Source organism: Pavona decussata, unplaced genomic scaffold (assembly GCF_977016875.1).
Source record: "Pavona decussata unplaced genomic scaffold, jaPavDecu1.1 SCAFFOLD_134, whole genome shotgun sequence".
Taxonomy (NCBI): Eukaryota; Metazoa; Cnidaria; class Anthozoa; order Scleractinia; family Agariciidae; genus Pavona; species Pavona decussata.
Window position 1 is genome coordinate 3,844,635 of NW_028145547.1, and position 22,927 is coordinate 3,867,561.

Here is a 22,927-nt window from a genome sequence, read left to right on the forward strand (position 1 = left end):
ACATATTCTTCTTCGGTTGTATTTGTAGGTGATGGCTACGTAGGCTGCTTTGAAGCATCTATGCTGACGGATTACGGATACGACAAGCAATCCTTAGCTTCAGTGACTCCAGAGGATTGCATTGCCCAATGCAAAACTAATATGTTTACACATGCAGCATTGCAAAACGGCAAAAGGTAAATGCAAACATTTCAACACGCAAGATACTAAAGTCCCGTTAAGATTTCCACATCGGAACTTGAAACAACATGGATAGTATAACACCGGGTACTGGGTATACGAAGAGTAAATCAAAGGCTCCCGTGAGCCAACTTGTGAATGCAAAAGTAAATAGTGGCAAGGTGTAAAACATTGTTTGCATCGTGTTTGGTTGGCCCAGGGCTCGAAATATAAGCCATAAAGGCTCAATAAGGGGCCTTACGAGCATTTTATTCCGCATCCTAGGCCACTTCAAGTAGATTTTTAGCCATTGCCTTCAGCAAGATTGAGCTCCTTGAATAGTTTTAAATTTTTTAAGAAAGTTTTAATCTTGATAAATCAAGCCTTTGCCTTTTAACTGAGCTGATAGAGCGAGCGAGCGAGCGAGGGAAATTCAGCTCACATAACGATAACTCGTTCACTGCACATGGGCACATTCACGAGTTAAAAAGGCTTAAAAACATCAACTATATTAATCTTTACATTTTGCACAAGCACCTCAGTGCATTATTGGGGAGATGGGCTATCTTTGCAAATTACCAATATAGATGTAGACGCAGATGTAGATTAAACTAATTAAGATAAATCTTGGTATAACTAATTTCTCTTTTCAAATGTTGCACTCGCGTGCAGCTTATAAATAAACTGGACCTTGTCAACTTCACTTCTCTTGATGAGTCTACGATCCAGGGCCGGGTTGCATAAAACATGTAAAGGTACGTTCTCTGTAGCCATTCTATGCGTTACGAAAGATTTTTTGGAGTGCTATCACACTATATGGGATCACGCAACTAAACGCATTTTACTAGACCTTAATGTTCACAAGTCAAATTCAGGAATGTTTTCTCCGAGAGAATGAATTTCTTGGGGGCCTACTACCGGGTTCAATATAAAGTATCTTAAACGATGAGTGGGAGATTTCTTCCATCGTTCCCTGCATGCCCAAGGATTCTCTCGCGCTCACTTTGTGTTCCCATTGTTCTGCAAAATATAAGTTCCCTTTTGCTTTTGTAGCTGCTATTGTGGTCTTGGATATGAGTCAGGGAAGAAGGCTAAAGAATGCAAATGTCGAAAAAAGTGTCAAGGAAACAAGAAAAAGAGATGTGGGGGTCGTCATCATGCTTCTCTCTACAATACATGTAAGTTTAATCAAGCAAATGACGTCAACCTTTCTGTGATGAGTGGCATGGTCAACCTACTTCAAAGATAAGTTGTTAGGGACACTTTCTCGGGATGTCCCGAGCAGCTGTAAGCGATGGACGGCTGTAGTCGTAGGCTTATCTCCAACTACTGACTGGCTCATTGATGTACTTTATTTCCAGTTTTTGCGTGTGCACTTCCCCTTGTTTATTGTTATTTTTGTGTGTGCGTGTGTGTGTGAATGGTAAATCGTGTCCTTAGTTCTATGTTAAAGTGCCCCTAACCCTTCAATTTGTTTTCTTTTGGTAGATTTACATAGCTGTGAAGAACTCATTTTCGAAAAAATTTTTTTGAAATATTAAATCCTTTTTATTTTACGAGCGCTAAAAGTTACTGAAATTTTTAAAATTTTGCGCGCTTTCAGCCCCGCTGGACAAATTTTTGTCTCGTAGGCTCATTAGGAACGAGCCAATGAGAAGCGTCCGATATTTGACATTTTCTTAGCTGTGACGTAATAAAAGGACACCAGAAGGAATCTAATGCATGCTGATTCCTTTCTCTACATTTCGAGAGTTGCTGCATCCAAAAACCACACATTTTTCAACCATTTTCTCTGTTTACAATTGAAGCATTACCGCGAATCTTCGGATATTTTTGCACGATGTCTTTTTCCTTACGTCACGCTCCATGTTTGGCCGAGTGGGGGACTAATGCGAACGATGGGTGAAAAAAACGACAAGACTGTGTTTACTTCTAGCGCTCGTAAAAAAAAAAAGGATTCAATATTTTTCAAAATTTTTTCGAAAATGAGTTCTTTAAAGATATGGAAATCAACCAAAAGAAAACAAATTGAAGGGTTAGGGGCACTTTAATGTAGGGTACCGGTATTTGCAAATTTTTCCGCTTGGCTCAGCCACTTAGCTCGATTAGCTTGATAATTCTAAGTGGCTGTGCTCTCTTCCTTAGTAACCTTTCTTGCATTTATGTAACACTGTATAATTTCATGATCAGGACACGACTGATAAAGATTGTTGTTGATGTTGTTGTTGTTGTTGCTCTAGGGCTTGTTAAAAACAAGGAGACAGTCTTCTTGCTGAAGATCAGTCAGTGAATAGCTTGAACTGAATGCCGTTGATAAAAGTCTTCTATACGTAAATGGCGTCAAAAAGTCTGTAAGGGACGGACCATTAGAAAAGTGATGGGGGGGGTGGGGAAAATACAAAAAAAAAATTCGTGCAAGCCAAAATGCCTGAAAAAAAAATTCTTGCAAGCCGAGACGGAAGAAAAAAAAATTCTTGCAGAAGGAGATTAAGGAATTATTATAGAAAATACCTTTTAGGGTTTTAATGACAAAAAAATTTCTTCCAGAATGCCCCAAAATGGCCTTTTTAATGTTTTGAAAATCTAAATTTTTTTGTGGAAGTTTGTTTTGTATGAACAACAAACCAACCTCACATTTTGTGGCGTGGCTGGAATTTTCCCTTACTACAACTCAGTATTTTGTTTTGTGTTTGTAACTGGTAGTAAACCCAATAATCACGAGCAATAGGTCAATTAGTTTTGAAGAAAAACGATTTTGTCAGTAAAACGCTTCCAGCATATCTGCTTATCCATAAAGCGCTTTATAGTTTTATTCGTTGGGCCACAGAGTGCTTTATGGTTACAAAATTTAAAAACTGAGTCATTTTCAAGAAGTCCTCTTTTAAAAACGCTTGTAGGAGCATCTAGATTGAAGGACAAGTGTTCACTTTATTCACCACAAAATGCTCTGTGGCTCATTGTCAATACCACAAAGTGCTCTGTAGGCAAATTAAAACCGCACAAAGTGCTTTGTGATCTGGTGATCGAAAGTACTTTGTATCTTGTGAATGACTTGCTGTTTACTGAAGGATTAAGGCGGTCAATAATCGACATAGTTTTAAAATAATTTATGTTTAAAGCTTTTACTGCAAAAATCAGGATGTAGGACAAATTTGCTTTGAATATAGTACGGTGAACCCTTTCTATTAAAAAGACGCACATCGTCGGGACCGACTCCAACTGTCTGGCTTAGAGAGGTTTCGGGCTTATAAAAAGTAGAGGTATTAAGGTGACACCAGTAATACTGAGATAACAAGCTAAACCGATGCATAATGACTACACGCGGCTGTATTACGTCCGTCTGAAGTCGTTGAAACTACGAACTGAGACAGAATCAATATTGGAAAATGGATTGTTTTTTTGTACGTCAGGTTTGAAACCCTCAAGGCCCTTAATATTCTCAACGTATTTAGTTATCTACAAAAAAGAAGTTTGTTTCCATAATTCTTAATTTAATTGCTTTCATTTTCAGCACATACATTCCTGTTTGAGGCGTTTTCCACTAAACCCCCAACGTAAAGTTATCCGTTGACGGTTGTTTAATATTTAAAGTGTCCGTTGTCCGACTTAGAGAGTTGTCCGTCTTATGGGGAGTTTAATTACAGTAGAAAGACAAAAAAAACGTAGGTGTCCCCAATAAGTTTTATTCCCGGTGTACAACCAGAACGACAGACACATTAATAAAGTTATTATTATTATTATTACTAGGATCGATTTGACAACTGAAATGTAGGAAAGAAGATTGTGGACACAGATGTGTACACACATGTTGAACTGTAACTATTTCTTGCAGAAGTTTAATCCCCTGCAACGGTTTTGAATTATTTATTTTGCTGGCACTATAATAAAACAAGTATTTGAAAAACACATACAAGTAGATCTGATGTAGTGCTTTAAAAACATTGCCCTTAAATGCAGACACTTCTACTGTTTTTCAGTGCTAATGTGATCAGTATTCAATGTCAGGGTCTTATGTGCCATTGGACATTAGTAAACAGTTCCTTGTATCAGATAAAGTATGCTTCACCATAAGTACAAAACAATTTACAGTTTTCTTTCTAAATTATTACTATTTCACTCTTTGGAGCTGTGGCAAGTCTTGAGTAGTGTTTTGTAATTTATTTTTTGTGTGTTCAAAAACAAAAAGTCAATAAATAAAATGTTCGACCATTTAAGTACATCAAAGTCAGTCCAGAAGTTACAGCATGTGAAGAATGAATTTTATTTCAAGAGTAATTATTTATAAATAATGCAGGGCCATAGCCCTATCTATAAACAGTTTTTCAACTTGGAAGTGTCTGACATCTCACATCTATGGTAACCTAAAAATATAACCTTAAAATTTCACATATAACCTGGCATTCACATTTGCATCATTGGAACCACCCATTGGCCAGAGGTAGATAAATGTTGTGTCTCTGATTGGCCAATATTTATATCTTTCTATATCACAACAATATATTTTTTTATAGCTGTATCATAACAATATGACACATACAACATAACAATAGATACTAGGTTTCGTTGTTTTTGTTTAGTTTTGACCATTATGCTGTAATTTTTAGATATTGTCTCAGGGGTTAAAGGTAATCATTCCAAGCCCACAAAGTACAACTTTTTTTTAAAAATCCTTTATTTAATTTTTTTTTTCTGGAAAACAACAAAAAAAAAAATTCGTGCAGAGGGTATCAACTGAAAAAAAAATTCCTGCACAAGCACTGAGCATAAAAAAAAATTCCTGCAGACTGAAAATCCCCCACCCCCCCCATCACTTTTCTAATGGTCCGTCCCTAATAACTGGGGTTGGTCGTTCGAAAGCAGATTAACGCTAATCCGCTTATGCCGGCCCGTTAGCCCTGGAAACGAAACTAAGCTTAGTGTTCTTTTCGTTCTTTTTTTCCAGACTTCTGCACTGAGCAAATGAAAGCGGCTCGTACAGTCGACGGAACTTGTAATGACCTCAACAACTCTGCTGCTGGAAGCAGGTTTTACCGGTTTGGCAGAAACGTCCCACTGAAATACGCCTACAATAAACCCGAACTTCTCCTCAAACCCAACCCCCGAACTTTAGCCAGAAAGTATGTTTACTTTATACATAATGTTTTGAAGCGTTTTCTCTCATGGTAAACTGTCATTAGAGACCTGCAGGCCGATAGAAGTGCAACAGAATTCCCCGTACGGAAAAGATGGCGACTGTACATTTTACCACAATACCTTGCGAACCTAACACAGCCAAAAGGCGCATAGAAAGCCTTATTTTTTGGAGAAATTCGTTATCGTACTAACAACATTGTATATGCTAGGTTTAAAGTTAGAGTTGCGCGTTTGTTTGAGCGTTTATAGAGTTTTTGAACGCAAAGAATTATGGATAAATGTACAAGTCGCCAACTTTTTCGCTACAGTGAATTCGCAAGATTCGATCTCCTTGATGAAACATGATTTCCATTGCCTAAACACAAGGAAAAAACAGCGCCAGGAGATCACATTGGGGCTGCTCACGCGGTATAAAACATTAACGTGGGAAATTATGACTGAAACTGGAAATTGACTTTATTTGTACATTCCTTGAGTGAGGCTAAATTTGATTTGTGATCGTGAAGGACAATATCGTGAAATGGCTTTCAGCCCTTATTTACTTACTTGAGACGTACTGAACGCCTAATTGCACATGAAAATGTGACTTTTAGCTTGTGTCTGTTTTTGGTAAGGCTCACCCTTGCTCAGAAGACAATGAAAATTTAAAAAACAATTAACTCACTACTGTGAGTCTAGGTCCGGGTGTGTTCCGCATCACAAAACTTAAACCGTGATTGAAAAAAATCAAAGGCTCCTGTGAACCAACTCGTCAATGCAGAAGTAAATAGTGGCGAGGTATAAAACATTGTTTGCATTGTGTTTGGCTGGCCCAGGACTCGAAATATAAGCCATAAAGGCTTAATTAGGGGACTCACGAGCATTTTATTCCGCATCCTACGCCACTTCAAGTAGACTTTTAGCCGTTGCCTTCAGCAAGATAGTTTTGTATTTTTTAAGAAAGTTTTAATTTTGAAAATTGTTTGGAGCCTTTGGAATGGTTGGCTTTTTCAAAAGCCAAAAACAAAAATCGAACCCGGAACCCTTTGCTTCTAAATTAGCGAACTACGCCACTGGATAACATTGTCCACGACTCCTGAAGGAGAGATTAGTTCTTGTATTTATAAGTTGTTGAGGGTTTTGAATTATCTGGCACCTTTGGCGCTACGATTTTAACGGTCAAATTACTTTGGACCGCTAAAAAAAATACCCGAATGAACAGGGAACACCGTCAGACGTTTCTCCATCATATTTTCTGCTTGCATTTTGCGCGAAATCCCTGTTGACTTGGACGATAATCTCGGCCTTGAGCGGCTTTTAACGCTGCACTTTCAGTCACCAAAATAAGAAGTTGTCCCATGGATTCACTGTAGTTTCGGTCAATGGAAGGATTTAGCAGATAACACACCTACTAGTGTTTTCTTTTAAGAATAAGTTATTCGTTGATTTTATTTTACATTCTTGTTTTTTGTCCGGTAAATGACGGCTGATGGTGAATACATGCACTGTACGTAGACTCATGAACAATTTATGATTTTGATTAAATTCCGGTGAAATTAATATGAAGTTTACAGCTGACCGAGCGAGCGAATGAAACTCAGCCCACATTGCGCATGCGCGCATTCAAGAGTTAAAAAGGAAACTAAACAAAGGTCTTGCCGTCGTAAGAGAGTTACATGGTACCTCAGAGTAGGTAAACATACGCTTATTGAAGGAAAAGGCTAATTGTCTTGTGGTATCATTTCCTGCAGTCATTTTCACGCTTGTATAAATAGAATAGTAACTGAGGACCCGTAGGGCAAAACGTCAATTGACTTACACTCAGAACGAAAGGTCTTCAAACTTATTTAAGTTATTCAGACACATGCAGACAGATTAGAACAGAAATTTGATGAAGCCTGAAGCGTGTACTTCTAATGAACCAAAACTAATAACTGGTTAATCTACAGATTGTTACGGCGTAAAAATTTTCTGGAAGTTCCTTGGTTGAATCTCTTCGCGGTAGGCTGGGTCCAGTTTATGGTACATGACTGGTTTGATCACGGCACTCCAGCGAAAAGAAATAAAATCAAAATTCCCCTCAAAAGTGATGATCCACTACGCAAGAAAATGAAAGGTAAATTTGTATCAGTTTAGTTTATGGAGTCCATTTGTTTGTAGCTTGTTGTTTGATATGATCTATGCTAATAAGGAAAATGAGGCACAATGATGTCAGCAAAGATTCTCAGTCCTATTCTTTCCCAGTTTCTACGTGTCATATTTATATTTTAGTTTAGGTCCGAGTGAGTGTTCAGCTGCGGTACTAGAGCGGTTTCCAATTGAGTGGCAAACTTAATTTGGTAATTGCTTTGGTTTTGCTTCACTGTGCTCTGCGATTGGTTGACAAAGTTCGCGCCATTTTCTCAACCGATGGAAAGCCAAACCAAAACCAAAACCAAATCGTGATTTGCTCGGACGCGTTTTCCCGCGCTTGGCGCCGGTTACATGTATTTGCTTCGAATTCGGATTGGTTCATTGCGCTGTTGACGACTGCTGTGATTGGTCAGAGTAATCACGTATACTAACGTCTTTGGTTTTGGTTTTACGACACTCAATCGAAAGCCTCTCTAAATAGGTTGAGTTTCCCCCCTCATTTTAGGATACATGAAAGTTGGGCGAACCAAACCAGACACGTGCCAACCCAAAGACGACTCTCTACCTCCAGCGTTCCAGAATGATGTCACACACTGGTGGGACGGCTCGCAGCTGTACGGTAGTGACAAAGAGACGCATGATCGGGTTCGGTCTTTTACTGATGGTAAACTGAAAGTTGAGGACGACGGTTTGCTTCCTATTGACCCCAAGTCCAATATCGACATCACAGGTAATGTAGCAATTTTATGATGTGGTAGATATTTCACACGCTCTGATCATGACTTGCCAGGGCTGCTTTAGAAGTCACAACTTTGGCTTGGGACTAAATAGCCTGTGAACAGGCTCCCAGGTGGGATAAAGGGCGAAAAGGATTTTTTTTCTTCGCCCTATACCCCACTTGGGAGCCTGTTCACAGGCTAGGGACTAAAGCGTATGAGTTTTAAAGCTCTAACAGCTAGTCCGGTTATTCTGATTCCGGAATACGGTCAATAGAACGCAACTTTAAGCACTAAGAGTGTAAAACATTTTCTCCTTAGGATTCTCTAAAAATTGGTGGGTTGGACTAAGTATCCTGCACAACTTGTTCACAAGAGAGCACAACTTGATCTGTGACATGCTACTGCAGAACCACCCCGACTGGACAGATGATAAGCTTTTTCAAACTGCAAGGTAACAAATTCATGATCACTTAACAAAAAAGAGACTTGAAACAGAACGTAACAGCATGGATCTCAGTTATCAACATGGCTATGTTCTTGAACTAAATCAGGCCGAGATCTGAAAACATTTAGTAACAGCCGGCATAGGGCTTTCATAGGTCACAAGGTAAGGTCGCTGCAAATGTAGTCCATATGACCACAGCCGTCAATTTCACTGCACGAAAAAACGCCTTTGCGCACATCAAATGTGTGGTCAAAGACTGTCAAAGGCCGCCTTTGATTACCTTTGATTCGAATCACAGGTGACAAAGGCCGCATTTGATTCACGGTGGAGTCAAATTTGTTTCGGATCAAAGATCAGTCATATATTTGATCCACCTTTGATGCGCGTCATAGGCGGAGTCAAAGTTGTTTGATTTCAATTTGACGCGCGTCAAAGGTAGGGTCAAAGTTGTTGATACATTTGAACTCACTTTTGATTCGAGTCAAAGGTATATGCAAAGGCGTCACATATTTGATGCGCATCAAATGTGTTGTCAAAAATGTTATTATATTTGACCTCATCTTTAATACGGATCAAAAAAAGAGCAAATCCAATATTTCGTGCAGAGGTTCAGTTTTGATCTACCAATGAGACTGTTATAGCCTTTCCATTTGACACGGCACGTTTTTGGAATTTCCCATAAAAATATTTTCCCAAATCGAAATCGCTCCTGGTACAATGTGTTCTATTCTTTTTACCGGAGGCCGCCAACATCGACTCGAAACACTGATTCTTCCATCCTCCAATCTAATCCCAGGAGCAACTGTTTGGTTCAGTTTGAAATTTGCGATTGGGAAATTGTTGGAGTTGTGAGGAGAAGAACAGACTTTCGTGAGTTAAGTTCTGAGCTCAGTGTTGGACCGTTTTTGGCCCATTTTAAGCCTAATAGGACTTTTTGGGGGGTCTAACAACCTGCTCTCCTCCAGTTCGCACCTCCTCGTCACTAATATACCTGAGTACCACCCCGGGAAACCATTACACAACCACGCGTCAACGTTGTGCTTGTGCGAAATTAGTGACTTTAATTGAAGAAACCACGACTGCAGCGCCAACGAAAACGTCGCTTGAAAACATAAGTTCGTGTTATTTTTATTTCTTCGAGATTATTCCAATTCGTTCAGCTTGACAATGTGGTCGAACTATCCAGTAACAGAACGGATGCGAACCGGGCGTTCACTGAGTTGATACAGAGAATGGAAAAACTACCGTCGCGTGCTCACATTCTCCACAAAACCTTGAATTTGGTCATTCCACGTTTTTGTTTGGCCGAATACGGCGAAGAAATGTACCAAAATTTAAGACACACGTGTATGGCCTTTGTTTTCTCATTAAATCCTATTGTTTTGTAATGTTCTCGTTGCTGTCGTCGCCGTAGTAACTTAATTCTTAAACCCCTTATTGGCTCTTTTCTCGACAGGCTCATAAATACAGCTCAGTTAGTCCAGATTCATACACTGGAGTGGACTGGTGCAATACTGAACACGGATGTCATTAATGAGTCCCTGTTTTCACAGTGGAATGGCACGCTAAGCCCCAGAGTGAACCAGATGCTGAAAGCCATGAACATTACCGTACAAGGGAGCAGTTTTCCCACACATCAGGGGAATCCTCCAGACTACAGAGGAGTTCCTTTCTCTTTGACCGAGGAGTTCGTTTCTGTTTACCGAATGCACTCTCTTTTACCGGATACTATTGCTGTACGCCGGATGGATAATGGTAAGACGGCTTTTATTGTGAACAGGTTAACGTTAAGCAGTCAACAAAGGGCAAGTCTTATACGTTTGGTTGCCAAAACTGCATGAAATAACATATCTAAGGTGGTACGAAGCCACATATTAACGTATAAGCTTAGGATACCGGCGTATATACTGAATGAACAATATACGTTTCATTTTAAGATCCGTATATTGTCTTGGCATAACCTAACGTTTAGTTAACAATTATCCTTCGAAATTGCGCGCAATATCGTCTGATACGTAGCCATCTTTTTTCTCTTGGGCTGCTCGGAGGTGAATAGTACTTAGCTAATCACCTCTAAGCTAACCAATCAGTGCGCGCGAAAAGTACTATTCACTTGTGTGGTAAATACTAATGGTCATTATTAAAAACTGGATCATTGTATAATGCAATTCTAGGGTTTTGATTGGCTTAGCGGCCATGGTATATGAGCCATTATACCATATGCCCGAGAAGTAGCGACCATAAATTGTTTTTTGGTTGCTCTTGAAAAGGAAATCAGCAAGGCCTACTAATATTACTTGATTGTTTTTAATAAAACAATTATTTCACTCGCGCTTGTTGGATATGAGATGATTATAGCCAACTCGACGCTAGCTACGCGCCTCGTTGGCTATCTATCATCTCATGTCCAACAAGCGCGAGTGGAATAATTGTTAATTATACGGACCTTGTAAATCATGCCACGTTCTTATATTTTCCGCATACGACCTTGCGCACTGACTGTGTACGAGCAGATTAACAGACCCGATAATTTCATGTAGTGCAACCAGATTTGCAGATAGATTTGCAGAATGCCGTTACGATAACTGGCTTGTGTCTGCCTGCACGACCAAACGGAGATGTGCAAGTTTAAGCTTGTGCACATTATACTTTAGTTTCCCCACTGAATTAATTCATCTTAATGTTTCATTTTCCCACTAATAAAAATGTTCCCAAAATGTCAATAAAATGATCAAACAACGCTCATTATGCCAACAATTGTTTTTTGTCCTTGATTCAAATGTTTTTAACAGAGTGTATACCGTAAACAGCCGTTTAAAAGCTCTTGGCTTATACAACTTCGTGAGGGGTTTTAGATGGGCTTATAAACGGAGGGGCTTATATCCGAATGGACTTATAACCGGAATAAAAAAAGCCGTTTTGAAAGGAGCTATAACAGTGTCGATCGAAATACGTTTTTCATTTACTGGTTTTTAATTACGCTTTAAAACGACAATATTTGGAACAAAATTAAAACTAACAACACGAACGAAGTTATAGCCGGGGGGGGGGGCTTAAAATCGGGTGTATTTTTTGGTTTACAGGTAGATGTGCCTATAACCGGGGGGCTTTTAAGCGGACGGGGGGGAGGGGGGGTATAAGCGGCAGTTTACGGTCCTCTAACAACAAGGGCCCAGTTGCTCGAAGCATGGTTAGCGCTAACCCGGGTTAAATACCATGACAACCTATAGGTTTTAATACCTCTTAACCAATGGTTAGCGCTAACCGTGCTTCGAGCAACTCAGCCAAGGTATACAAGTTACAGTAAAAATAGTCCTAATTCTCAAGTCATCTGACCTCTCCCTGCTCTTATTCACCAATTTGGGCTCAGTTGCTTATTAGCGTTTGAATTTTCAAAATGTTTTTCATTTTCGCTCAAAAATGTCCTTATTTCCAGTATAAAACCAAAAACGTTCCCAAAACGTAATTCTTACTGCCAGAGGTAAACACCGATAATTGTATTTCTGGCTGTTATGAATTTTTCAGTTTGTCTTTTCTACTCGTTTTAATCTGAAAAAAAAATTGTTTGCGTCAACTGAGTTTATAAGCCCATAAATTGGCCACTTATCAGCCTGACGTACTAAGGGCTTACGTTCCAGACGACTCCTCAGTCGGGTTTGAGTCTCTTTACGGTGGTTAACTTACCTTATCTACTTACTGTGAGACAAGCCAATTTTCATGTTTTCTTTCTACTTTTCCACCCGCGGAGAACCAAAGTAACCTGCCCTTCATAGAACCAAAAATCACACAGTGACCTAGCCGTAATTTCGTCAAAGATTTAACACAACCATCAGGCAAAAACAGTTCTTACAAAGTTATAAAAGTTTTGATCTTTTTCTTTGATAAAGCGCCATTAAACATCTTATATTTTTTGTTATATGTTTTTACTTGCATAGACCAGCTGAATGGGCGACAATACAACCTCCCGGAGTATTCTTTCGGAAACGCTCGTAAGGTGTTTGATGACAACAACTTAGCTGATGTTCTGTACACATTCGGAGTGGAAAAATCGGGTCAGCTTGTGTTACACAACTATCCCACAACACTGATGGAACTTAAGATACCAAGACAACAAGCGGGAGGAGGAAAGGTAACGAAAATTTGATTTTAACTGAAACAAATGATAGGTCAGAGAATTAACTCTGAAGTGTATGTTAAAAAGCAAAAGTGGACCCATGAATTTCCCGCTGAGCGTTAGCCCTAGTAACGAAATGGAAGACCGCGCGAGGCGAAGAAAATCTTTGACTTCGGAGGCATCGAACCAAAGACTTCCAGATTTGATCAACCGTTGCTATACCGACTGAGCTACGAGGCCAGGCGGGAGCAAGTCATGGGTGAATATGGTGGGAACTGTGACAATGTGAACGTGAAGAGGATACAAATTATAGATTTATCATTTGTGTCCTTATTGGTAGCGGTACAGCATTCATTTGATTTAGAGAGTTGACTGATTCGGAAAGATCTTTGTTGGTACAATAGCGCCTCCTTGTAAAGAAAGAGTGAAATCGATCGAAAAAATCTGAATATAGCTCAAAAGGGGTCGAACTATAGCTTAGCCTTCAAGCCAATCTGCCATAGACTTAGCTTGCCATCTGCATGTGAAGTAATATTATTTCTACCCTTGCGGAATGATGAACATTTTTGAACTCGTAAGACTGAACGTTCTGGCTTCGTAACTGCTGACATTGCGAGAATCATTACAAGTATTTCTCACTCTGGCGTCGTTAATGCCTGTCAACCGAGGTCCACATCGGTTTTAAGTGCAGACGGTTTAGTTCCTACGGGATGAAGTCGGTAGCCAAAACAGTACATTACTTAATTGATTTCAGAGAAACACGAACTTCACGTTGAGCAAGACCCCAAAGACGAGTTGGCCACACAGTCTTTTTTATACTTTTATACTTCTATTTGTGATTTGAATTGTGAGGAAAAATTTAAGGGAATTTCAAACAATTTAAAATGTATTATTGTATGGCTGCTTTGTATTAAGTGACCGTTTAACACAGTTAAAGATCAAAATATACAACTGTTGGTTATATATAGCGCTCGCATTTAAAGTAGGAAACGATCGTCGGGACTTTGATGGCAGACCGCGGCTTCATAGAGGGCGCACGCGCAATACGAGTTTGAATGACTCCTTTAAAGTTACAGCAACATCATTTTAACATGTCTAAAACAACATTTAACCCTTTTACCCCTAATATCAAAGGACAAATTCTCCTATCTCGTCTCCATACTTTTCTTATAAAAGAACTGGGAGAAGTAATTAAAATGTCCAGAATATTCATATTGGGTGATCATATCCTTAATTCTCATGACATCAGGGGTTGAATAAGCATTGATATTACAAGGCAAAAGTTGTTGCTGATCACTTTTAGTGCTTAAAGGGTTAAAAAAAATATTTAAAAACTTGTAGGAATCGCGCATGTGTTAAAAATCCGACAAGTGATATCATAATAAGGTTCTAAAGTATGCGCGCAGGTCAAGGCCTCAGTTAACTCTTTTACACCGTCGCAACCTTAGACCGGTCGCAATTTTGTTGCGATACAAAATACTCGAAATATAATTGTCACTTTAAACAACCATTATTACTTTCCTTTTAATTCTAGCTTGTTGATTTGGCAACCATTGACATTCTGAGAGACCGCGAGAGAGGCGTCCCACGCTACAACCAATTCAGACGACTGCTGAACCTTACAACACCAGACACTTTTGAAGACCTTACAAACGACACTGTGACCGCTGCAGAACTTAGAGAAGCATACAACGGCAGCATAGAGGATGTGGACCTTCTGATTGGCTCACTGGCAGAGACGCGTCCCGAGGGATTCGGGTTTGGTGACACACCGTTTCATCTTTTCTTGTGTATGGCAAACCGCCGACTCAAGACTGACCGGTACTGGTCTCTATCTGTCTGTCTGTCTGTCTGTCTGTCTGTCTGTCTGTCTGTCTGTCTGTCTAATAAATGTTGTGCCACTAACACTGATCAAATGACACCAATGATGGATCAGGGAATCAACTCTGCTGTATGTGTTACAGTGCAAAGGTGAACCCATGAGTAGGGAAATGAGAATCGAACCCATGGAGGTCGTGGGTTCGATTCCCCCGATGTCGCAAGATTTCTCTTTTGCCTCATTTGCTAACGCCAGTTGGAAATTCATGGGTTCACTTTAGCACGTTAACATACACTACAGAGTTAATTCTCTGATCCATTATTTGTCTTTCTGTGTGCCTCTTTCTGTCTACTGATGTCTGTCTATGTCTACCTGGGTGTCTTTCAGTCCCTGTCTGCTAAAGTGTGTCTGTCTGTCTGCATGCCTGTCTATCTGTCTTTCTGATCTCGCTGGCTGATAACCTTTTCATTTTCTACAGATTTTTGACGATTGATTACAAAGAAGAGTACTACACAAAAGAAGGACTGGAGTGGGTGGAAAGCTCTACCATGAAGAAAGTACTTCTTCGTAACTTCCCCGAAGTGGCAGGGCTAAGCAGTGCAATGAAAAACGTTACCAATGCCTTCTATGTGTGGAACAAATAATGGAAATGCAATTAAGGATTAAGAATATCAAATCTCCTGTTTCACAGAACGTTTCCTCCTTTCAAAAACTTACATCACATGAAAAAGGGTACAAAAAGACCCCCGATCGAGTGACAATCTAGCTAACTGTCCATCTATCATATAAGGGGGTGAGTCTCTAAAGAAACTGGGGTGCTGGGTCGGTGGGAAAGTGAAAACGAATGTTTGGTTTTACGAACAGAATAGATAAGTAAAGGTAGTTTGTTCACCGTAAAGAGATTCGAGAGCTGGAGTATCGAGCGTTATCCGCTCTTCGTCAGAGGAAATCGAATGGACTCGCTCTGAATAAGGGCTAATGCTCGGAACGCCAGCTCTCGAAAGTTTTTGCGTGTAGTTGAAATTACTGGTCTGCAGGAGCATCTGTGAACAAGAGATTTGGTTTCGTCCTTGAAAGTTTCTTTTCCTCTATCAAGGAGTAAAGGCAAGTTGCTTAGTTAACTAGATAGCTATATCAATAAAAATGTAACGTAAGCTTGGTGATAGCAAACAATAAAGTAATTCAAACGACTGACAGCATGCAACATTGTTTCTGACCAAGACAGCAAAAATCTCTTCCTGTTTCTCCGTCCGCACTGGTAGGTTAAGGCGCTCTTCGTTGCTATGACGCCGGGCGTGACGATGTCCTGTTAGGGGAGGCGGGGAGGGTTTGGTCATTCCTTATCGCTTTAATTTTTGGAGAGTTATTTCCTAATCCTTGTAGAGTTGAAGTCGATGTTGCCCACACGCCGTGAACGTGAACCAAGGCAATTGAACTGGGTCAATACAAACAGGGAGAAAAGTGGACAATTTAGAGAAGAAGAGAGCAATAAAGGAAAGGGGCAAGAAAACAACCTGTTTGCCAGGCTCTATGTATTTCTCGTTTAAAAACTCTCAAAATTCAGTGTACTTTGTGCGCATGCCCTTGTCAAATATTGAAATAGTTGGCTAAATTTAGAAGTATTCCGTGCCGCAAGCCCAGTCAGTTTGGTGATTTGGCTGCAGTCAGTGAAAAGATAATGGACAGAAGCAAAAAGAAATTAATTTATCCTTTGTTATGAGTACCTGAATGGTCTGAATAAACACGTCCTTTGGGTAACACCCCGGGGTGGTATTTCTGCTTTTCAGCGTTCAATAAGTGTTGACAATTTGGGGTTAATGTTACTTGAAAGGGCCCGTTTATTCAAATAATTCAGTAAGTGTTTTTGCACTTATAAGTTACTTCATTTTCTTCGGACTGGTCTCGAATTGAAGCTGTTTAGACTCCGCACGCGGCGCAGTGCAGCTCTGTTGCGAAAGAACGATAAAAAGTTCATCTACATGAAGTACCTTATCGCTTGATCGAAAGACCGCGAACCGTTAATTAACAGGCTCAAGAACACGCGTGCCTCTCTCGTTGAAAAGTTTGCAAGTGAACGAATATCGTACATTTTTTCAAAGAACTCATACTGGTGAACCGTCCAGGAAAAATGGCCATGATGTTGTTGTGGATGACCTTGATGGGACTGGCAGTTCCATTTGGTAAGTAGATAAGTCTTCACTATTATAGATTATTCTTTTCTTTCATCAGAGCGTTATTGTCACACGTCGAGAAGCGATCGGCGATCAAGCGTGACTGTTTTTGTTATTTCTGATCCCACGGTTACGGATGAACGAGAAATCTCATAATAAATTCCTTCTTTTCAGTTTGTTTAACTGTGGAGAAATGTTGTAAGTGATGAGTGACAACAACAAGTCATCAAATCTGTTTGACGCTTTGCGGGAATTCGAACACTTGGGGTTCGACATTACGTCCTAGTTTCTATTGACATGAGTTTTTTTAAGCCAATATTAATAAAACTCGCCAAAAATTCTTCATCATCAAGGGTGGTCTTCGTTTCTTCGTCACTCCCTTTCCCAATAAATATCGACCTCTTTTCGCTTTTTGGTTTTCGCTTAAATCACTCCTTTCTTCCTAATTCTTATCGGTCGCGTAAATAAATTAACATACAAAAGTTAGGTCCCAATGTCGAAGGAATTGAAAATTCGTTAAATTTTTATCGCCCAGACTTTAAATTTAGATATGAATATAATCATGTGGATTGAATGAAAGATACTGAGTATTTATGGTCACATAATTTTACATTTCTGTTGAGAAAAAGGACGAAAGCTTGGGGAGTCTCGAATTGCGTGCTGAGTATATTGTACACATTAACAAAATATATCCGCATGTAAATATAGCCTCCAACGGCGTATGTGCATAAATTAACGGAATTGTCGCGTAACCAAAATAAAGCATTTTTAATGGTTGTAATAAGCTAGCCTGCGTCACAGACGGACTGTAACCCCCTGGTTATTACCGGGGGTTATAGTCCGTCTGTTACGCAGGCTATAATAAGCGAGATCTTTGATAAACATTTTAAAATAAAACTTTAAAACGATATATAGAACGATAATGTCGTTGCTTGCTTTTATCGGCAATTTTTATTTTAATAAGTTTCATGGAATATTTTTTAAAGTGACCATGCCAGATAGATACCCGATGCAAAAGTGACGAATTTGACCATATATATGATGTTTCGTTTCTCCATAGCCCGTCACTCATAAAGTGTCGGACAGTCACTTCTGAGGCAAACGAAAGAAATTTAAATGTTAGAGAATTATGGGCGGGAATCCGCATTTTATCTTTCTCGCGGCGACTGAATTACTGAATCATTAATTTTGTCAACAACTTCCTAAAATCATTTGAAAGTGAAAGGATGTTTAAAAACGCTGAAACGTGGCGTTGATACACGGGAATCTTTGTAAGTCGTGTCAGTCAGGCGATGGGACTGGACGAAAAAGTTTACTTTTTCGCGGAAAATAATGCACCAGAGATGTCTACAACTGCCAGTAAGAGTGAGACTCGAGGGTAGCTACGATATAATGAATTTCGTTTATCGGCAATGTGAGTTTTTCCTATTTTGCAGTTTGAAATTGTGAACGTACATAGAGGGTCTGGTTGAGGCTTAACTAGTATCTAATATTAAATTGACAATTTTTTTTTTCGTCGGCTGAGAAATGCTGTATATTTTTAACCAACAGCTGAGAAGTGGTTTCAAATTTATCTCTCAGCTGAGAAATGACCGAAACTTTAGCTGATTCGGGCAGCTCCATTGCCCCTCTATATATAGAGTGGTATTTTACCAAGTGATACGTCATGTGCTATTTATAAAACTGAACAAACGCAAGCGTTGATTTTCTGCGATTCAACTTCGTGAAATTAAAATTGAATACCCGGTGTGTGATTTCGAAAGCCCGCCAACCAAAATTACGGGAACTCCTATATGAAAATTACAGGCCACGGTGATCGTCGTACCTTTTAGGAGACAAAATTTGTTGATTGGTACCACGTCAGGCTAAAAGCGATGAGTTGAGACGCTCAAAATTGTCTTACATTGCATGGTTTGGCGGTCTGACCACTCACAGCAGTAGTCAGTTCTGAAATTTACACAGTTAAAATTTTTGTTTGCAAAACTGGTAGAAATTTCACTTGCTTTCTTTCAATCTGTTTAATGTGTTTAAAACAAATCGGAATCACGGCCACAAACTTTGAATGAGATTCTGGTAAGCTGTTTTGGGGGGACCGTGACCTGCACTTTAATTTCAAAAGCTCTATTTTCACTGGAACCTGTTAATCTGCAGCTGTATGGTTTTTTTAGGGTTGGGGGCATTGTTCTGTTGTCCGTTTTTTTTTTGCCCTCTCGACCAATCATGTGAGATGTTGCAAACGGTGCAGGTCGCCCCCACCCCCCCCCCCCCCTGTGATATGGAAGCCGGTCCCTATTCCAGCACCGTTCGGCATCCAAAATTTGTCATCATCCATCCGAGCTCGTGAAACCGGTTTTTCAGGCCTTACCGGGGGTTAATCCCAGCCTGCCCTGCGTGATAAATTTCGTTGTTCTCATTATTTCTCTCCTTGAGAGTAATACGACACGTGTTGAGAAATCACACGTTAATCGCACCGTATTTCTCTACAGCCGCTTCTCTGGAGTGCTTCCAATGTTCATCAATTTCTTCCATGAAGGATTGCATTGACTTCCAGAAGAAAACACCCTGCCCAAGAGAGACAGATCGTTGCCGTAACATGACGGTCCATGTGTACGTTCACATGCTCAAGCAGAATGTGACCGGTTTCCAAAGGGGCTGTGCCTCGCAATATGAATGCTTGAAAAACGAATGCTCCGGTCACTTCGCAGAAAATTATGGAGAAAAGAAAGACGCGTATAGTTTCTGCCGTATGAGCTGCTGCGAGGGAAATCTATGCCCCGAGGGAAATGTCACCACAACCACACAAGGCCCCATGAAGGAAGCTCGTCAGAGCGGATCTGATGTTGTTAAACTCGCGAGCTTCTTTGTAACTGCATGTGCATTCATGAATGGCTTTTTCCTGTAAACCGGAAAGTGATTAAGTACAGTGTGTGAGAAATTGAGGCTGTCGATGGGTATTTTTAACCAGTTCGATGTTGTCAACTTTTTATCTTTAGTTCAAAACGACGACATGCGGCCTGAGAAATGAAAGACTATTTACAAATGAACACCATGAGTACTTAGACTAGCATTCTACATGTACATAACTATTCAGCACATTGTAACACTGCCCAAATCTAGTCATGGTGCACTGAATTTTCGTCGTCCGTAGTCAACAGATATCCTACGATATACGTAATTTCGTTTATCGGGGTGAAAAATGGCAGAGCGGTTTAAACAAGTAACGATCTTGGAAGTACACCAAATAATTAATAACGCTGTTCCTGAAAATACAAAGAATGTAACCAAGTTTGGTGATAAGATTTTTTAATGGTTAGCGCAAACATTTTTACTACTTACCATTTTTCAGCAGTTTCACCTTCAGCAACATTTTCAGCAGATTCAGGCACACGGTTCGTTTTTTGGCCGTACGTTCAACATAACAAATAACTTTTGAACGGTGTTATTGAGTTTGGTGTTGACTGCCAACGCTCAAGATTCCATTCAAATTTGAACAAAGCCTCCACTTTCATTAATCGGCTCGTCCGCGCGCGGTGGAATGTTTCAAGTTTCTTTTTTCAACAAATAAAGATCGTCTCCAGCTTTTCTGTAATAACACTGTGCTTTGTTATCAATGTGTTGAATAATAGAACAGTTATATCCTGCTCAATCTTGCGGAATATCTCCTGATTTTAACCAACTCGGCCTACGGCCTCGTGAGCAAAGTATCAGGCGATATTTCGCGAGATTTCGCAGGATAATTGTTAAATGTTCGTCGATCAAAAAACAGCTGCAAAGCTTCAAAACACACGTCATCTGGAATCTGGCTAATCTTATGAATGACTGTAACACTTACCTAGATTACGGATTGTGAAACAGCTCAGTGACAATTAACCATTTATTTGTTAACGGATTCAGATTTTGTATAATGATTGTTATCAGTATTATTAAAATTATTAGGGTTATAAATAAATAGCTATAAGTAAGTGGTGTCCTCGATTAGTGTACGTGATTGTGACCACATATTGAAGTAATAGATCAAACACGAGGAAGAGTGTTTCCTTCGATTTCCAAACACCGAGAAGTAGGTTGGAAAAACGAGGCGCAGCAGCAATTTTTTTTTTCGAGGTGTTTGGAAATAAGAGGAAACACTCTTTTGAGTGTTTGATATAGCTTCTCAAACTATTGATAATTCTTGGAGAAATTCGAAGCAAAAGTTCACAAAATTTTATGATAATTACATGTAATTAGATCACATTTCCAAACCTACTGCACGGTAGTGATTTCCTTTGTTTTCTCTTCATTAATTATTAATGAGTTTCAGAATTGGATATCAAGGACTGCGCATGCGCTACCCGTTCCAGACTCCCGTGAGAGTGATTTCATGCTGGGGCGAACGACCGCACCGCGTTTACATGACATCGGAATGTGTTTTCGTACCGGAATGAAAATTTCGCTCCAGTACAGTTACCGGGGTGAACTCGCACCGGTATGACTCACTCCCGATCTATTATGAGATTTTGTGCTGATATCACGTAAACGAATACAGAGCCACAAGAGGGAACTGGAGTGAACTCGTACCGGAATGAAAGTCGCGCAGGTATGATGTAAACACCCCCTAAGCAAATCAAAATGTTGCAATACCCAGCATTAAATAACAATGACCCGGAAAGCCGATTAACGCTAATCCCCGATTAAAATTTAACCAAGGTTTTATCTCGCTCGTTAAAAAAAATGTATGATAAGTTAAGTTGAAGCTAATGGTGAAGAAAAGTCTAAGTTAAAATTGAGGGACAAAAATCTTTTGGATGAATCTTCATTGATTTGTAATTTAACTCGAACCAAGTTCACGTTAACCCAGGATTAGCTAAATCGGGCTTTGAACAATTTAGTGATCCCAGGAGTATAAGGCCACTGCTGAACGTGCTAACATTGTGTTACAACATTTGTTGGTTTAGCAATGTTGGAACGTTTAGTACCCCAGCAGTTAGACGAAGTTTGATCAACATTTCATGTTGGATGAATGTCATAGTACTAGTGGTATTAAATGACGTTAAGCCGCCCATCCAACATTGTTATCAAACAAACGTTTTACAACAATGTTACTCCCCACTGGTTGGAATGCTAGTCTACCAACAAGACACCAGCATGAAGTGACTCGAAGTATAATTTCTCCTTCCCGTGGATGGGATACTTTTACCGTCACAGGGTAACTCCTCCCCCCCCCCCCCCCCCCAAGCATTTTGTCATTAAAACTATTTCAACGATTTGCCGGTACCCATTTATACGCCCAAGTAGAAAGCAGAGAGAGGAAGAGACGATGCATATGGTATAGTCTCTGGGATAAGAGCGCTTTCCATCTGTCAGAATGGACTGGTCAGACCGAATAAACAAGATTAACCTTAAAAACAACACTTTATTAAAACAGAGAGTTACAAGTTAGTTATATACCTACCCGCAAATAGCTAAAGCTAGTCGAGGCGCGTTGGTATGACTATACTAAACTAAAAACAAATAAATTTGACAGCAGCAACTAAAGGCTGGCTCCATAAATTCTTCAAAATGGCACACTCCACACTCTCCCACTGATTGTATGCGTCTCTTTGAAGGAAGTAAGCAATCCTTCAAATCGGTTCATTCCATCCTGACCGGCTCTCCATCCATTATCAGTGATTAGGTTATGTTCAACTGACACGACATATGTGCGACATTTGTTAATCGACGTAAACATGCTAACTAAAGACGTTTGTTCAGTGAACAACTGATGTTCATGGCGGTGCTGACCCGTGAATCAACCAATAAGAAAGCAGCAAGTTGTAACTTACACATTTTTGACACAAAAATGTTATTTGTAGTCTGTAGCTTTGTAGATAGGCTCAACTGTATTGACTGAACATAGAGAAAGGGGTTCGATAGCCGATGAACGTTAATTTCAGATCTCGAGTTAACTAAAGTTTCTGCTCCTGTAGATTCCTGTAACCCTGCTCAAGCACAATCCTTACTTTTAAGCTACAAAACTGTTTTTAAAGCATAAGAATGAACTTATGAAACAGGGATTTAGTTGTCCATTCTTCATTTGTATTCCGGCTCTATTTGGAGTAGCGGATTCGATCCAGAACTTCCCAAAGAGGAGGATCAGTGAAAAAAAAGTAGCCGAAGAAGGAGGGGAGAAGGTTTTCGATTTAAAACTTTCGATTTTTCCGTTAGCTTCTGTTCCTATTTTCCCTGGCAAAATGAGGTAACCAGAACCCCGGCCGTCTTACATCAGCCAGTGATCTG

General features: G+C 39.8%; 2 protein-coding genes across 6 annotated transcripts in view; both read left to right on the plus strand.

The window, feature by feature from the left end:
* LOC146467814 (uncharacterized) overlaps nucleotides 1-15,695 on the plus strand; it is a 38,644-nt gene extending 22,949 nt beyond the window's left edge. For all 5 annotated transcript variants that reach the window (XM_085125226.1, XM_085125225.1, XM_085125224.1 and 2 more), the window contains 10 exons: nucleotides 29-176; nucleotides 1,213-1,337; nucleotides 5,102-5,276; nucleotides 7,221-7,387; nucleotides 7,910-8,134; nucleotides 8,442-8,574; nucleotides 10,025-10,323; nucleotides 12,504-12,697; nucleotides 14,217-14,503; nucleotides 14,980-15,695. In XM_085125226.1, the coding sequence (XP_084981352.1) occupies nucleotides 29-176; nucleotides 1,213-1,337; nucleotides 5,102-5,276; nucleotides 7,221-7,387; nucleotides 7,910-8,134; nucleotides 8,442-8,574; nucleotides 10,025-10,323; nucleotides 12,504-12,697; nucleotides 14,217-14,503; nucleotides 14,980-15,145 (1,919 nt within the window). In that variant the 3' untranslated portion in view covers nucleotides 15,146-15,695. The remainder of the gene's footprint in view (nucleotides 1-28; nucleotides 177-1,212; nucleotides 1,338-5,101; nucleotides 5,277-7,220; nucleotides 7,388-7,909; nucleotides 8,135-8,441; nucleotides 8,575-10,024; nucleotides 10,324-12,503; nucleotides 12,698-14,216; nucleotides 14,504-14,979) is intronic.
* A 705-nt stretch (nucleotides 15,696-16,400) lies between these two features.
* Nucleotides 16,401-20,917, plus strand: LOC146467816 (uncharacterized). Its single transcript, XM_085125236.1, has 2 exons — nucleotides 16,401-16,681; nucleotides 19,159-20,917. The coding sequence occupies exons 1-2, from the start codon at nucleotides 16,630-16,632 to the stop codon at nucleotides 19,572-19,574; spliced, it is 468 nt and encodes a 155-aa protein (XP_084981362.1). The 5' UTR covers nucleotides 16,401-16,629; the 3' UTR covers nucleotides 19,575-20,917.
* The last annotated feature ends 2,010 nt before the right edge of the window (nucleotides 20,918-22,927 follow it).